This window comes from Chrysoperla carnea, chromosome 1 (assembly GCF_905475395.1).
Source record: "Chrysoperla carnea chromosome 1, inChrCarn1.1, whole genome shotgun sequence".
Classification (NCBI taxonomy): Eukaryota; Metazoa; Arthropoda; class Insecta; order Neuroptera; family Chrysopidae; genus Chrysoperla; species Chrysoperla carnea.
The window spans coordinates 4,084,880-4,101,160 of record NC_058337.1 but is presented as its reverse complement, the minus strand read 5'-3'; the positions used below and the strand labels follow the sequence as shown (position 1 = coordinate 4,101,160).

The window sequence follows — 16,281 nt, the reverse complement described above, 5'->3', positions numbered from 1 at the left end:
ATTAAAGAATGTTCTTTATCCATATTAGATTAAAATAGTCCAATCTGTATGTTAATGCGAGTGAAGCTGCGAATTAATTTTTACTTGCCAATGTATAATAAATAATAATATACACTAAACAAAAAAACTGATAGAATGGAATGATAAATTATGGTTTTGTTAAAATAAGTTTGTTGTTACAATGAAATGCATTTTTCTCGGCACAAACATTCTACAAATGGTTGCCAGCTAAATTCTAATTGCATGTATGTGTGTCATTTGTGTTATATCATTATCAAAATAGACTGTTCTATTTTCTGACATAGTTACAAAATACAGATTTTATTGTGTATAGAAAAACTTTTAAACTATATTTAATTGTTTCTCTTTTTTGTATCCATACTAGAAGCAAAAGAAATCTTTTTTTCGATTAATGAAAATCGTATTTTTACATTCAGGAACCAAAAATAATAGGGGATTAGGCTGATGTCGGATTGGTAAAACTAGATTTGGGTATGGGTAGGTATGGGTATGGAGGTTAGCGGGCCATGCTCGAGCATCGGGCCTCGAAGCAATGGTTCAGAGCATCTAGCCAAATAGACCCTTGTACTCTATCCCCGCTACGCTTTTCAGTGGCTATTATAACCAACTGATGTACTGAAACCCAGGATTTGCCTAGCGCTGAGTTTCCTAATTTCTTCTGGTTCGACTATGACCGGACCAAACCATTTCCTTCGCTGCTGTTTGAGCGCCGGGCAGTAACAGTAAAACTAGACTTGAGATACCATGACAAAATTTTAAGAGTAAAATTAAAATTGATTAAAAAACGAAGAAGTTATAAGCATTCAAAGATTGCATTCAAAAGTTGTCCATCTCCTTTTAGCAAAACAAAGTTTTATCTGTAATCTCTATGAGGATACCCACATATGACGTCACTAGTGGGTATCTTCCTCTTTGTTTAATTAAGAATTTTAAACGTTCATATCTAGCATACTAGTAAAGATTTTTTAAAACCAACTTCACTTTTTTACTCGTGAAGGTAGAATTCTTCATTTGAAGTGATAAAAAATTTAATCCGATACCCTATTATTGATTTTATCGTCTTTTCATTATTATTTTATCGTTCAAAGTTGGCTGAAAAAATGATGAATCATATAGATTATCCTTTTCAATTGGATATTTCTATATCAAAAAATCTAGAGAGTGTGATAAAAAACTATCTAAAATATTTAGATAATCTTGTAATTTATAATAATACCATAAAAATATAAGGTTGTCGATGATATAAAAACAAAATTTTAATTTAATTATGAGTTCATCGAAGATCCATCATTTGATGAACTTAGACGACTGAAGTTAGAGTATTGATGATTAATAGATGACTAATAGAATTTCGAAACAGTAAAATTTGATGGTCTTTGTGGGAAAAATAACGTCCAATTGAAACGATAAAGATTAAATCAATCTTTAAATTATAATTTTTACAAAATTTAAAAAACAAAAAAATAATTGTCTCGTTTACCTCAATTACCTGACATGTTATGTGCCAAAAAAAAATTATGAAAAAGTGTATTGAACTCAACTAAAAAAAAAAAAAAAAACTTTAAAATAACAAATATTACTTGTTCATAAAAATAAAATAAGTTTTTATCAATGTTTTGTACTCATTTTTGTTAATAGACCATATTTTAACTAATTAGTAGCAGAATTGACTGACTATGTTATTAAAAATAATGATATATGTTTGACATATTTTTTAGTTTCTAATAAAAATATTTGTTTTAAAAAGTGTTTTAAATGTATTAATATTTTAGATGAAATGAAAGTTGCGCAATTTATCAAAATTAAAATTAAAAAGAAATATTCTTTGATCAATTTTTTTTCTCCAATTAAAACAATTATTAAACGTTTTATTCACGATATTTCGCAATCTATTTAGACAAATCCCTTGTATTTATAATTTGAACTGGATCAAAAATGACGAAAATTAGGGAAAACTTCTTGATTTGTTGAATTTCAAACTTAGGAAAATGTCATATATTGATAATTGTCCCCCCAATCGTCAAAGGTATTAAATTATTATGTTTCTTGAATCCTTAATTATATCTTAAGCTTTCATCCAAATCCAAGACAAAGCAATTTCAACCAATTTTGCTCTGCTTTCGTGGATATTCCTCGCCTTAACACAGTCGAATTTTTATGATTCGAAATTCTCCAACAGTTTTTAAACTTGCCTTTGTATCAGAAGGTAAAAAGGTCCAAATTTTTTGGGGCCTTTGTTTATTTGTTTGTTTCTTACGCTTTCACGCAAAAACTACTAAACGGACTTAATGAAACTGTGCAAAAATATGGCGCATACATCCGAATAACACATGAGCTATAATTTATAAAGATATATGTATAAAAAAAAGTTTTTAAATTTTAATTTAATCTGATGTTTTACTGCGCCATCTATGGGCATCATTTTGAACCATAAATGAAAGATTTCTGTAAAGATGGTAAAAACTCATGGCCATTTTTTCTGATATACTCAATAAATTATGACTATTTTACATTATAAAAAATTAAAAACTGTACATATATTTTACCTGTGCAAAACAATCCCTACCCCTATTTGGGATGTTGTGGAAGGGGTATAATTGAGAGCAAGGGAGGTGAAGGCTATAACGCGGTCTTTACTTTTAAACTAAAAATCGATATTTTACATATCGATATTTTTGGAATTCACTTGATCAAAAAAATTATAGCTTAGAATTTTCTAGCATTTACCGAAGTTATTAATAATTATGTTTTATTTGTTACAGGGAATACAATGAAGATGACTATGTCAACGGCGTCAACATTGGCGCCGCGTGTACACCGTAAGGTGTTACGTGTCGCAACCAAACGACTGAACAATAATAATCATCATAATCGTAATTTTTCAATTGGAAAAGGACGAGCGAGTATGATACGTGGCAATGGTGGGGGTGCCATTAATAGTGTTGATCCATGTGAGAATTCCAATGATAGTGGCTTGGGATTCGATCATCACATGGATTATCCGTTAGTACCACGGAATAAATATCAACGTGGTGAATACCCTAATAACTGGTCAAATAACAATAATGAACGTAACGAATCGAAAAAATGTAAAATGGAAATTAAAATGGAATCGGATGATTCGAATGATAATTATTCGTTTCCAGAAAATACCACCAACTGCAAGGAAACTACATCGTAAGTTTGTTTTTTCTGGTTTTCATTGAATTTTTCTAAACACAAAATGTAGATCATTACTCGAGGTGATCCTGAAAATAACTATTTTTTCTTTTTCTGGAGTTGAAAATCAAAATGCCTCGAGAAATCAATTTCAAAAGAAGTACTGTGCGTTTGCGTAAAATGTATAATTTTATTAAAAACCCATAGTTTTTAATTAATTGTAATTATATAACTCAAACATTTTTATTGGAGTGTCTTTCTTTTTTTTTTTAAGTCCAGACGCCATCTTTAATCTTTGACGAAATGCGATGAACTACTTGTAGTACCACTAATATACCGATTGTAAGCTATCTCATAAGCCATACAAAAGATATGAAGTATGAAAAGTTTTTATAGACGTTCTTATGTATGAAACAAAGAAAGAAGGTATACTATGTGTTATGGTTATGTGTTACTGTGTGTAATTAGTATTGTATGTGTACAACTTCAAGTGATGAGTCTGACCGCCTGTGTTCAAGTATACACATATCTCTTCCTCTTTATTTTATACATAAAAACTCTTCTTTATTCATGTAATGTAAATGGCTAACGATATGGTTTACAAACTGTAAAAATAAATAACTAAAGCATAAATTTATAATTTTAATACAATCATTCTCACTTTGATATAAATTGATCAGTTCAACGAGAATACATAAGATGTAATCAAACCATATGGACAACGAAACTTTAAGAAGGTCATCTTGTTGTCCTTTGTAAAAAAACGATAAATATATCGATAATCATCTAATAAATACTAAAGCATGGATTTATAAATTCAATATTAATTTATCAATAAAACGAAACACGTAAGCTAATGGATGCGCCTCATCTTTTATGTCGGAATATAAATATTGAAAAACTTTGGAAAAATAAACTGATTTCTGTATATGAGGTATTTTTATTCAATTTAGTCCTTTGCAATTTATGTGGACTATTTTTTGAATACAACATCAATGTACCCTTCTTGCTGCGTTTTGGCCCAAACGGTCATTTTTTGGGCATGTAATGGCGTTTCATGGATCTTATATGGATTCATCGTTAACCAAATGGGGTAATTTTGCTTATTAACGCCGTGACAGAGTGTGAAATACCTCTGAAATGCCTCGTCAGTCATCAAAATTTATACCCAAACACAAATTTAACACCAAACGACGACTATTGCTGGTGCCTGTTGACCATGATATTTCCGACCCTATGCATGTTGAGTTAACACGACTGGACGACTTTTTTCAACATGCATCGTCATTTTAGCGCCACGATTGATCAACTCAATCGGTTGAAATGTCAAAGTTATCCAATATTTAAATACCGACATAAAATATGGCACACCTCGTATTTAAGAGAGCATAATTTTACAATTGAAACTATATATATATAAATACTATTTCCCCACAAAGCGAAGAATCTTGTATAAAAGACCTTACACGATATGATAGGCAAATAGCTTTCTATGAAACTTCTCCAAATCGCCCCCAAAACATTCTTTGGATCGTTCTAATCACGGTCACGAATTAGTAATTTTAGCTTATTCATCACTCTCCCATTTATCACTTCAACTATTACGTGATATATCTTAACGCATCCTATAATAATTGATTTTAGACTAATTCGTACTGCTCCAGCATCAATGATTCCATCATTAGGACGTACCGCAAATCATAATCCTACCCAGACACGTGCAGTTCCTCGTTGTCTTCCGCTTACAAATCGAAGATCTCCCACCGGCCCGATAACACTCACAACACAACTCGGTAATATTTCACGTAACAATAAAGTGCAACTTCAAATTATTTGTCAACCTGAACAACAACATCGTGCTAGATACCAAACAGAAGGAAGTCGTGGTGCTGTTAAAGATCGAACTGGAAATGGTTTCCCAATTGTTAAACTTATCGGCTATGATAAACCAGCAACATTACAGGTAATTTATCTACAAATTTTTTAGTAAAGGACGGAAGAATTGTACTCTGGTCGCTGTGGGTTCGACTCCCACTCGAGAATAGATAAATTCTAATCACCTCCATTAGTAAAGTACAACCTTGTATTTACTTACAATGGATGCTTAGACTAGATAAACTAATTTGTTTTCTGATTGGTCCAGGTTTTTATTGGTACCGATATGGGACGAGTAGCACCACATATGTTTTATCAAGCATGCCGCGTAAGTGGGAAAAATTCAACACCATGTGTTGAGAAAAAGATTGAAGGTACAATTGTGATTGAAGTTGAATTGGATCCAACGAAAGAAATGATGGTCACATGCGATTGTGTTGGCATTTTAAAAGAGCGTAATGTCGATGTAGAACATCGATTTCCGGATCAATCCGGTCCACGAAGTAAAAAGAAATCAACCCGATGTCGAATGGTATTTCGAACAACAATTACACATGATGATGGCAGTACTGAAACTTTACAAACATCATCGCAGCCAATTGTTTGCAGTAAGTCAAAATTTAACCACTTGATTTCGTAGGTTTTTAAATTGTATATTTTGTTACAGCTCAACCACCTGGTGTTCCAGAAATTTGTAAAAAGTCATTAAGTATGTGTCCGACGACTGGAAATGTTGAATTATTTATATTAGGTAAAAATTTCCTGAAAGATACACGAGTGATATTCCAACAAACCAAACATGAAGTTAATGGAGATCGAGATTTATTATGGGAGGAAACTGTTACTCCCGACAAAGAATATTTACAACAGGTGAGTTTTACGATGATTTATTTCTTGAGATTACTATCTTGCAAAGGAATACTTGGAACTAAAATTTTGATCTCGCAAATTTTACCCTATCTATGCTCTGTAGAACTTAATAATAATAATACATAAAAAGGATACCTCAAATGTGTCCCTAGAACCCAGACCAAGGGGTTCATTGTGCCCTCCTTTGAACCAGCAATCTGTCACCCGAAGACGAGACGTCTCTGGATAGGAGATACTATTTTTAGCAAATGAAGCTATAGGATTCTGTCGAGATCAGGTGCCACGCAGAAACACTCCATTCTGGAGGTTTCATTATCCTTCATACAGGCCCTACAAGCGGGGTCATCAGAGATCCTCGTGTTATGAAGATGGTAGTTCAATCGACAGTATCCTGTCAAGAGCCCCACCACCTTTTTCAACGAGCTTCAGGCGAAAAGAGTTGAATGGCTTAGCCGTGGTTATACACAAGTTGACCTGTTTCCTTTCTTGCCCATTGGCATTTCATTCAAACGATTTTCCGAATACACTTTTCCAAAATTCTAAATATTCCTCCTACTTCGTTTCGATGTATTTTAAATTCAATAAATTTTTTGTTTCAGACACATTTGGTATGTATTGTGCCGCCGTATATCAGGCACAATATAACAGATCCGGTGGCAGTGAGCCTATTTGTTGTATCTAGCGGTAAAACCAGCGAGCCACATCAATTTATGTATACTCCTTCTTCCCCTCCTAGTACATCAGCAACTGGTAAGATCGCCGCAGACTGTTGGACTAATGTAGTTAAGGTCATGGAATTTGTCAGTTGTATTTGTCACATTTAGACAAAATATTTAAACTCATTTTTTTATTTATCTTTACACGTTTCAAAATGAAACATTTTTGTTTTCAATTATCACGTTACAATAGTTAACGTTAAAAATAATGAATAGTTTAAATAGATACCAAAACTAAAATTTATTCCTTTTTTGATATTGAAAGAATTGAAAATCTGAACAACAAGAGCAATTTCCGGATATTTAAAAATATCTATTTGGTGTTAAACTGTTCTGAGGGAAATATTTCTCTAAAAAAAACTATTGAAAGTGTTGATCCATCGATTACCAGTTTTGGACTAGAGTGAGCTTTTTATTGAGCTTGAAAATTTAGGTCAAGTTTAATATCGGCGTAAGATGTGCACCTACACAACCAAACTTTTTTGGTTGAAGCATTTTTATCGATAAAAATTATTCTTCGGGTTTAAAGTATATGTCAAATTCAAAAAGACACCCTGTATACATAAAACTTCAACATATCTTTAGTGAGAGGAGCACAAAAGTTGATTTCCTCTCAATACAAATATGTCGAAGTCTTATGTATACAGAGTGGCTTTTTTAAGTCAACATAACTCGAAAAATAACTTCCAGCGATATAAATGCTTAAAGCAAAGAATGTTGGGTGTGTATGCTCACATCTTGGGTTTTTTTTTTTTTTTTTTTATAAATGTGTCTGGTCTTTTATTTTTAGAATTTATTGAAAAACTCGGAAAAAAAGTCAAAACACTCAGGGAATGTTTGACTAATTTAGAGTTTATTAGAACTTTTTCACACTTTCTTTTAGTTTTTCAAAGAAAAAATGTATGAGTTTTTAAAAATTATTCTTAGATTTAGAGTTTTTTCAGAGGAATATTTCCACCCGAAACCAGGATGGGCACAGATATTGAATTTGTATAGTCAGAAAAATTGTGATTGAATCGTTGATTTCTCAACTGTTTTCTTTTAAATTATAAACATGTGACAAATATTGTGAAATACAAAAAACGTATTTCAATAAATTGGCAAACTTCATTCTAGTTTATAAAAAATTTGCATGCAGTGTGAGAGACAAGAATGAATGACATTTTGTTTGGCTAAAAATAGTTTTGCAGTCTATAATGCACTTGAATTATTGGTTAATTCCATTCTGCAAAATTATTATTAGTAAGTTTTTCAAATACCAAGAACGCACTTAAATTCAAAAAATATGGCTAAAATAGTCTTGATTTTATTAAACTCGAATTTCGTTTCGAAGTAAAGTGCTTTCCTTGTATGAAAATGAATTTTTTGTGTCTTTTAACATTTCTCTGGCATTATTCACACTATTGTTGTATGATTTTAAAAAAAATATCGACAATTAATAAAAAACATTTTTGTTTTCATGCTTGAATGTTTGTACGAATGAAATTAGGGAAGGATTATGCGGCAGTTGCGGACGACGTTTGAATGAGTTTTGTTGTATCGCGAGTAAATGTGTTCAACATTGAGAATGTACGACCGAATAAATGTTTAGTGTGAAAATTGCCATACATCGAAAAATAAATATTCAATGTTATTTTTATAAAAATTTGTTTAAAAGTTTATTTATAAACATTTATTACAAAATAAATATTTAACTAAATAAAATTAGTAAGAATTTTCTTTTGAAATACAAAAATAAAAGGCATTGAGTATTTAAACGATTGTATTACTTAATACGGTTTTATAATTATTTATTTTTTAATAATTTTTATAACATATTTTTTATAAAAACAATTTTTATATAAGATTTTCTCTATGCGTTTGCTTTTTCCCCTTTGTCCCAAACAGCGAACAGGTTAGTCGAGCATGAGCACAAATGCTCGCGCGGGGAGGACCCGTGCTACCGCCATCTATCCCGCTGCGCCGGCTAGAGTGGCCGTCTGCGCTTGCGCTAGCTCTCAGCACCCGTCACGCGTCATAAAGGTTCTCGCTCGCATCACGGGTACTTAAAAAAAACATAATACACATACATAATTATATACACAACACCAAAATATTACACTCAAATATTTTTATTCTATTATTTTATTTATTATTACATTACATTATTTTATCATTATACAAAACAAATAGGGTCTTACACTGACTTTAACGCTGCGCGCTGTGGATCAACATTCGAATCCATTGTTTTCTTTCATTTGTAAATATTTAATAAATCAAATTTTAGCAAATAAAACTATCAAAATTTTACATTAACATAAATATAAAATACACAAAATCAAATGAGAGTGACGTCACGAAGCTATGAGCATTGTTATTCCGTTGTTTTTAACTAGTAATTAGGTTAGGTTAAGCTAGATTGGAGTGAATATCCCGGGGTGGGACACACTTATACCAAAGGGTTCGTTTTGATATCGAAAAAGGATTGCTACATTCTCGACTACTACTCCGTGAACAATTTAGAGCTGTTTGAGCACATAAGGTTGGAGAGGTCGTCAAAGAAACGTTGGCTTAAATGACTCCATCTCTTCATGGCAAGAGCTAAACAATAACAGAAAAGATAAGATACTTCCTCCTTCCTTCTGTGATAACTGCTGCAATAATGGTAATACACTGATTGGGCCATGCGTTCAGCATGTTTGTCGCCTAAATCGACCAAAACTGTCTTGTATTACCACAAACGCGTTCCTCTTTCCAACTAAGATTGGCCTTTTTTATGATATCCTCATTCAACAGCTTGCGTTTTGCAAACTAGTTATTATTTTGGGTCAAAAATTGAAATAACTTTGCTAGGAATTAGCTTAATTACGACTGAGACCATTAATATTGATTTTTAATTAATTAGAATTATAGATAATTCGAGTTTTAAAAACAGTTTGACCTTTCGTTACTTTTCGATTTGTTTGAAACCGCTCCCGCGCAAATTTGGTTCAGAAATTGGTTTACCGATAGTTTTCCGAATTGGTTTAACGAATTTTCTTTAAAAACCCACTTCATTCTAGTCTAATTTAATTATTTAATATGAATCTGGCTTTTCGTAACGAAATACCGAATTGAGTCACGAATAATGAAATTATGAGCTGATATTTTTGTGGTTCATCCAACAACCAGTCATTCTAGATCTAATAAAATCAAGATCTTCGATAAAATCAAGTTTGCCGATAGAAGCAACTTTATGACAAAAATACCACCTTAAGAGATCTAATTTTTAAATACTACCGCAGACTTTTCAAATTGCAAATCATGGCAATTTTTTGTTAGATTATCTTTCTAGAATTTCCTCTACTTTTTAGAATTGTAGTGATACATCAAATCAAAAAACTTCTAAGAATATTTCTATTTAGAATTTGGTTCTATATCACTACGTTGAAATTTAGTATCCGAACTAGTTGGTATTTATATTTCGGTTATTCTAAGATCACAATACCAAAAGCAAGCTTCTAGCTTCGTTACATCACGCAATAATGTTCGGTACATAATCTATTTTTGATTAAAATTATTTGATATAAAATTTCAAATCACTCTTAATTTCTGGTTATTTAAAAAAATTATAAATATGTATTTCGACTAGTTAATAGACTATACTCGAAGTAAGTATTTATAACATAAATTTTGTCTAGGAATTAGGACGAATTTCAAATTTTATTTTTGATAACTTTTTGCTGTGGAAGACCCTATTACACAACATTACATATAAATACTTACTACACATGCGTATAACATTTGCGCATAACATGACCTTTTTTTTGACACACACAACACAAAATTACACAAATTACAAAACTGAACGTACAATTAAACACAAACAAAATTATACATTTTTACAAAAATCAACGATTAAACATTTTATAATATTTTTTTTATATTTATTTGACTATTAATTTTTATAAATATATATTTTTAATTAATTAATTAATTCATAAATTTTTCATAAAAGTTTAAAAAAGCAAGCTTTAGAATATTTTTTTTATATACATAATTTATTTAAAAGAAATAGAATCATAATTTTTTTTTACAATTATTACAATATTCATATTAATTTTTTAAATTATTAATAGTAAAATTTTTGTTTAATTTTATATTAATTGAAGAATTGCTTGCTTCAAAGAAAATATTATTTAATATTTTGGTTCAATTTTTAAATATCATAATTTATTTATTTTATTTTTTCTTTGATTTATTTTTCATTAAATTTAAAATAAAGTGAATTTTATAAATACGTTGGTGTTTATATATATATTTTCTCTCTAAATTCAGCTGATGGAGTGCTTTCCAATCCATGGAGACATGTGACATGCTATGTCACACACATAATGGATACAAAATTTTTTTTCAGGTGCATATTAGCCGAAGCAGAATTAACCTTGTACAATTAGGCCACACTGTTTGCGCAGTAAAAATGTTTTATAAATGATTGATACATCCGCATAATATACTCATTACGCCTTTATGTGGTTAAGGGAATAAATGCTTGTTGCAGTCTTTAGTCCTTTTTTTAAAGATTTTTTTTTAATTTTTCCAAAAATTTTTAGTCCTTTGAAATTATAAATTGATATTGAAGAAAATTTAATTTGAGTTTATTTTTTTTCTTAAAAATTTTAATTAAATATTCAATTTAGAATCCTTTTTTTCCCTAGTATTTCTTATTTTGCATATTAACTTATCCCATTTTCAAATATTCCATAGTGTGATTGTTTTTTTATGTTTGTTCTCAGTTGTCCTTAAATGAGGGACCTCTGTAAATTGTACAAGAGAGGCGCATACACTGTGAGCCTTGTCGCTCTGGTACATTTTTCAAAATTTTTGATGTTTTTTTTGTTTATTTATTATAAAATTATAAATTTTTTATTTGTTTTTTCTTTCTTGTACTGGAGCGACACCTAAATCTCTCCCTTTTTGTTCCAGCGGCTTCATATCGAATTTTTTAGTTTATAAGTTATATTTTAAGAAGTTTCGAATTCATGGGTGCTAATAGTTGTTCTGAATTACAGTGACATCCCCGGCATTCATGGCCGCCAGAGACGAAATACGTCCTGTTATGCTCTGGCAAACAATGTCAGACATCACACCAAAAGCTGAAATGGATGTTGGTATGATGCCACCTCCAACTTCATTGATGCCATTATCACAGCGAAGACCTTCCACCAACATGAATATGATTGTTCCTGATTCATTAAAAACTGAAATGATGGATGACAACAGTTCTAATTCCGATATTACAGTCGCTCGTTACAATGAAAATTCCATGGATGTACATCCGAGTGATAGTAACATGGGATCAATGAGCGATAATAGTATGGACGGAAGTACAATGATGCAACGAACAAGCATGCTAGCTACTAGTTCGATGTCTGTCCTACACAGTGAACCCGAAACGATCACACTCAAAAAAGAAAATATGGACAGACGAGGTTCTATAAATCTCACTGGACCTACAGAAAATATGGTGCTAGGAATGGCGCTCCAAAATGAGAACAGTATGGATGTAAGCATTCCACCATTGCCTGTCTCGTTAGAAAAAAACTTAGAAAATTCACTGAGACCACCTCATGTAGTACACGACGCAAACAGTATAAACGCAATTCGATGTACTGAGCCAAACCCAACATTACCAATCGCTGTAAATGAGGGTAATATTGGGGCAATGCGATTGAGTGAAACTAGTGTAGCCATGCCAAATTTAAGATCTGATCCATCAGACGTAATGATTGCGCGAGACGAATTAAAAGGTATCGATTTACGAATGAAAGGTCCTATTGTAACTGTAGCGGATCTAATAAATACACAATCACCATCATTGGCAACCTTACGTCATTTTGGTGTATCAGAAGCGAATGCTGGACCATTGCCAGCACAAAGTGGACAAAGTGTTGAAAATTATTTAACAACAATTGAATCAGGTCAAACGAAATTAATCAATAATCAAACAACAATTTTATCGAATGACATGAATAATCAAAAAATGCTTTTAACTGATTCAACAAAACTTGATATTACATCCGCAACCATATTTAATTCACAAGCATCTGTTAATAATCCATTATTCGCACAAACAAATACATCCACACAATCTACGATGAATCCGTTAAATGGGTTAATGCCACCGCCAGTGATAACCGGAGACCAATCGAATATTATGGAAAATGGAACAGCGACAAAAGCGTTATTCACCGAGGCAGCAGAATTAACAACAACACAATCAATAACAAATGATATTTTGGTTAGTACCAATTTATCCAATTCTAATATTAGTCACACTAATATCCCACCACCCATTGAATCTCATTTAAATACAATTCCATTCTCCCAACCTTCGACTGAACTTAGTTTACCAACTGTTGCACCACCAACCTTAATCCCAAACAATTCCTTAATCTACACACCTCAAACCAAATCTGATACCACTCTTGCAATGATATCTCAAAGTACGAACAATGAACTCACTGTGATAACCAACCACTTGTTGTCACAGGTCCAAGCGCAGCAGACAACCTTAGCTGTTGCTCAATCAGCTGTACGTTTAGATGCATTGGTTGCCACAGCAATGGAAACCAATATATTAAAACCTACAGCCGCAACAGTTAAATTGGATGCTTTGGTCAATTCAACGGTTGAAACACACATGGGAAGTCCACCGTCAATGTCAATGTCAACTTCATCGGAACCTGCCGCAACGTATTTATCATCTCCGCCTGCGTCACAAAATATCGCTTCGCCACAAAACCAAACATCTTCGTCGCCTATTATTTGTCCTCAATCAACAGTTTCAACTCATCCATTATCACCCACTGCTGTCTCAAAACGAGAAATCATTAATACACCATCACTTAAACCACCAGATTTAATTTTAAACTCAAATTTAATGTGCCCGAATAACACGACTCAAGAGAATCTTATGTTAAATAACATATGTCAAGCAACGTCACCGTGTCAACCATGTCAAATCATTCCACCAACCCAAGAACCAGTATTAAGTCCAACACGTAAAGTTCCTCCAGTCGCAATTAAAAATTTAATATTAAGTGCAACAAATATCATGGATTCAGAAAGTCAACTTCGTGCACAACAAACCATTCAATCAATTCTCCAAGAACAATCACTTGAGAATGCAGCAGTACAAGCTACGTCAACGGCAACATCAACAATTATCGATCAACAATTGAATACAATGTTTCCAACGGACGGAGCAAATAATTCCGGTGTTGATACACCGCCATTACTTACCAACGAACCAAACACAACAAATACCGCAACACATTTCATTACACAATCATCATTTAACACAACTCATAATACCTCATCACAAAATGTTGTTACGACAGAAAATAGTCCGGTCATTCCAGTGCCAGTCAAAGAAATGGTGAATTCTGATACAACGGTGCCATCAATAAATACTACTAACACGGGAAATACAACGGTGGGAAAAGAACGATTAATTACGCAAGAAATTACAAGCATGTCCGATACTGATCTCCTTAGTTACATAAATACCAGCTGCTTTGATCAAGGTACATTAAATCAATAAAACAATCCTTTCAACATTCTTTTAGTGCTTTCTTTTTTTCTTGAAGTAAAATCAATTTCGTCAAACGTCAAAAATTTTGTCGTTGAAAGAAGATCGTCTAAAATTCATATGACGAAAACACAAGTCTGTTCGCCCCAATTCTGATAAACGTTTGTCGTTTCCGAATTGAAATAGCACCTTTAACTATACAAAAACTATTTTTTTAAGCCCTAATTTGTTTAAGAGTACAAATTTCATCAAAGAATTAATGATTTTAATGAATAAATTGGGATTAATGATAATTTATTAAAAAAGAAAGCACTATTATGCAATCACAGTTTAAAGAAAGAAAGTATTCTCACATATAAATAAAATATTTTGGCATGTGTTTCACTAGTGACCATTTGTTTCGCAATAATTACTCTTCTGATGAGAGAAAATCTCACGCTGTTATGCCGCCATCTTGAGTGAGAATACTGTATTTATTTATACTGTGGCCATCATAACCTTATATTTTTCATACAAAAGTACTGTGTAAGAATTTTAAAAAAACAACTCGAATGTGTTTATGTTTTTAAAAGTATCGTTTGAAAATGATTTTCTTATTTTGTTTCAAATAAATTAGTAACGAAATGTAGGTTAAAAATTTATAATTCTTAACGAGCCATTTTTTTAAAAATAAACTGAAGCGTTATAAATTTTTAATCCATTTTCATACCGATCATTTCTAAAACTTAATACATTATTTTTGTATGCTATTTGGGGGCCATCAAACTTTGGAAAAGGCGGAATTCATTATTTGTGCAAAACTGAAAGGGTATGGAACACACTAAAAGCTTTTTATCAGATACGTCATAATATAATATTTACGTCACAAATCTTACGTAATATTGGCATAATTTTGAAAAATTTTTACTAAGTAACAGTCAAAATCCGATAAAAAACTAGTAAAAGCGTGTCGATTACCCTTTTAACTCGTCAACACTCACGTTAACCGTTCAGTAATCTTTAGTCGCGTGATGAGAGATTTGCTAACGCGTTCTGCACATGCGTTAAATATTCTTTATAACACAAGTGCTGACGGGTTAATACATTGTCTAGTTTTTTATGTGGCCCATATATTTTTTGTTCATGTTTTTTTGGGAAAATCATCCATCAAAAAAAATATATTAAGCATGCCGCTTTGTAATGTGAACTCATTACGCAATTTTCAAATATTCAGAAAGGCATGTTGTTAAAAAATAAAATAAAAATTTGTTTGTTATAATTTATTAAGCAATATTAAAATATGCGTAATTTGTTCCAGTTTAAAACTAAAAAAAAAAAGAAAATTTGAACATGGTGGAGGCTATAAAATGAAACACACACACACAACGGGGGCGATTCATAATTTTATCATCATATATATATGCTTCACAGCTTTATCCACAATCCACAATCCACAAACCCCCCCCAGTATCATAGTATTTTTTTTATATTAAAAAAATTTCATTCGCTAAAAAGGAAAATAATAATTTCATTCGTAGTCATTTTCTTTTATCATCCTGCTTATCATTTTTTTTAACACACGAAAAGTGTTATTTTATATTAAATTGGAAAATCAAAAAAATTTATCGAATGATGATCAAAAAATATTTTGTGTAGAAAACAATTCTTAAATTTTTTTTATTCGAGCGAGTAGATCTGGCGGGGGCAGACGTAGAACTAAACAGAGATTTCATAGTCTGGTCAACAAGTTCAAATTGGAGAAAAAATACTGGTCGTGGAAATCGTATCTATCGGATCTCCTGAGGAAAAAGGCTAATTAAAGCATTATATTTTTTAAATAATATTAATAAAAATTTTTAACTAACTACGTAAGACAAATTATAACCATTATCATTAAATTTAATTATTATCATTAAATCCGGACATACAATTATTAATAATTCCAGACAGTTTCGGTAATGGCTAATTAAAGAATAGTCATTACCGACTGTCATTTTCAAAAAGGTTTGGTTTTGTGGGTAGACACTTTTAAAAAAAAGCTAATGACACATTCAGGCTTCCGTATAAAAACGCTTTTAGCACATTTTTCTAGACAATTTTTCCGAATCC

General features: G+C 31.6%; 1 protein-coding gene across 4 annotated transcripts in view; it reads left to right on the top strand.

The window, feature by feature from the left end:
• Positions 1 to 16,040, top strand: part of LOC123290561 (nuclear factor of activated T-cells 5) — a 136,897-nt gene extending 120,857 nt beyond the window's left edge. For 2 of the 4 annotated variants that reach the window (XM_044870787.1, XM_044870786.1), the window contains exons 2-7: positions 2,784 to 3,198; positions 4,825 to 5,143; positions 5,324 to 5,663; positions 5,723 to 5,925; positions 6,525 to 6,675; positions 11,672 to 14,711. In XM_044870787.1, the coding sequence (XP_044726722.1) occupies positions 2,792 to 3,198; positions 4,825 to 5,143; positions 5,324 to 5,663; positions 5,723 to 5,925; positions 6,525 to 6,675; positions 11,672 to 14,205 (3,954 nt within the window). In that variant the 5' untranslated portion in view covers positions 2,784 to 2,791 and the 3' untranslated portion in view covers positions 14,206 to 14,711. Of the gene's footprint in view, positions 1 to 2,783; positions 3,199 to 4,824; positions 5,144 to 5,323; positions 5,664 to 5,722; positions 5,926 to 6,524; positions 6,676 to 11,671; positions 14,712 to 15,490 lie in introns of those variants that run through there. The other 2 variants (XM_044870788.1, XM_044870789.1) reach the window with 2 other exon arrangements.
• The last annotated feature ends 241 nt before the right edge of the window (positions 16,041 to 16,281 follow it).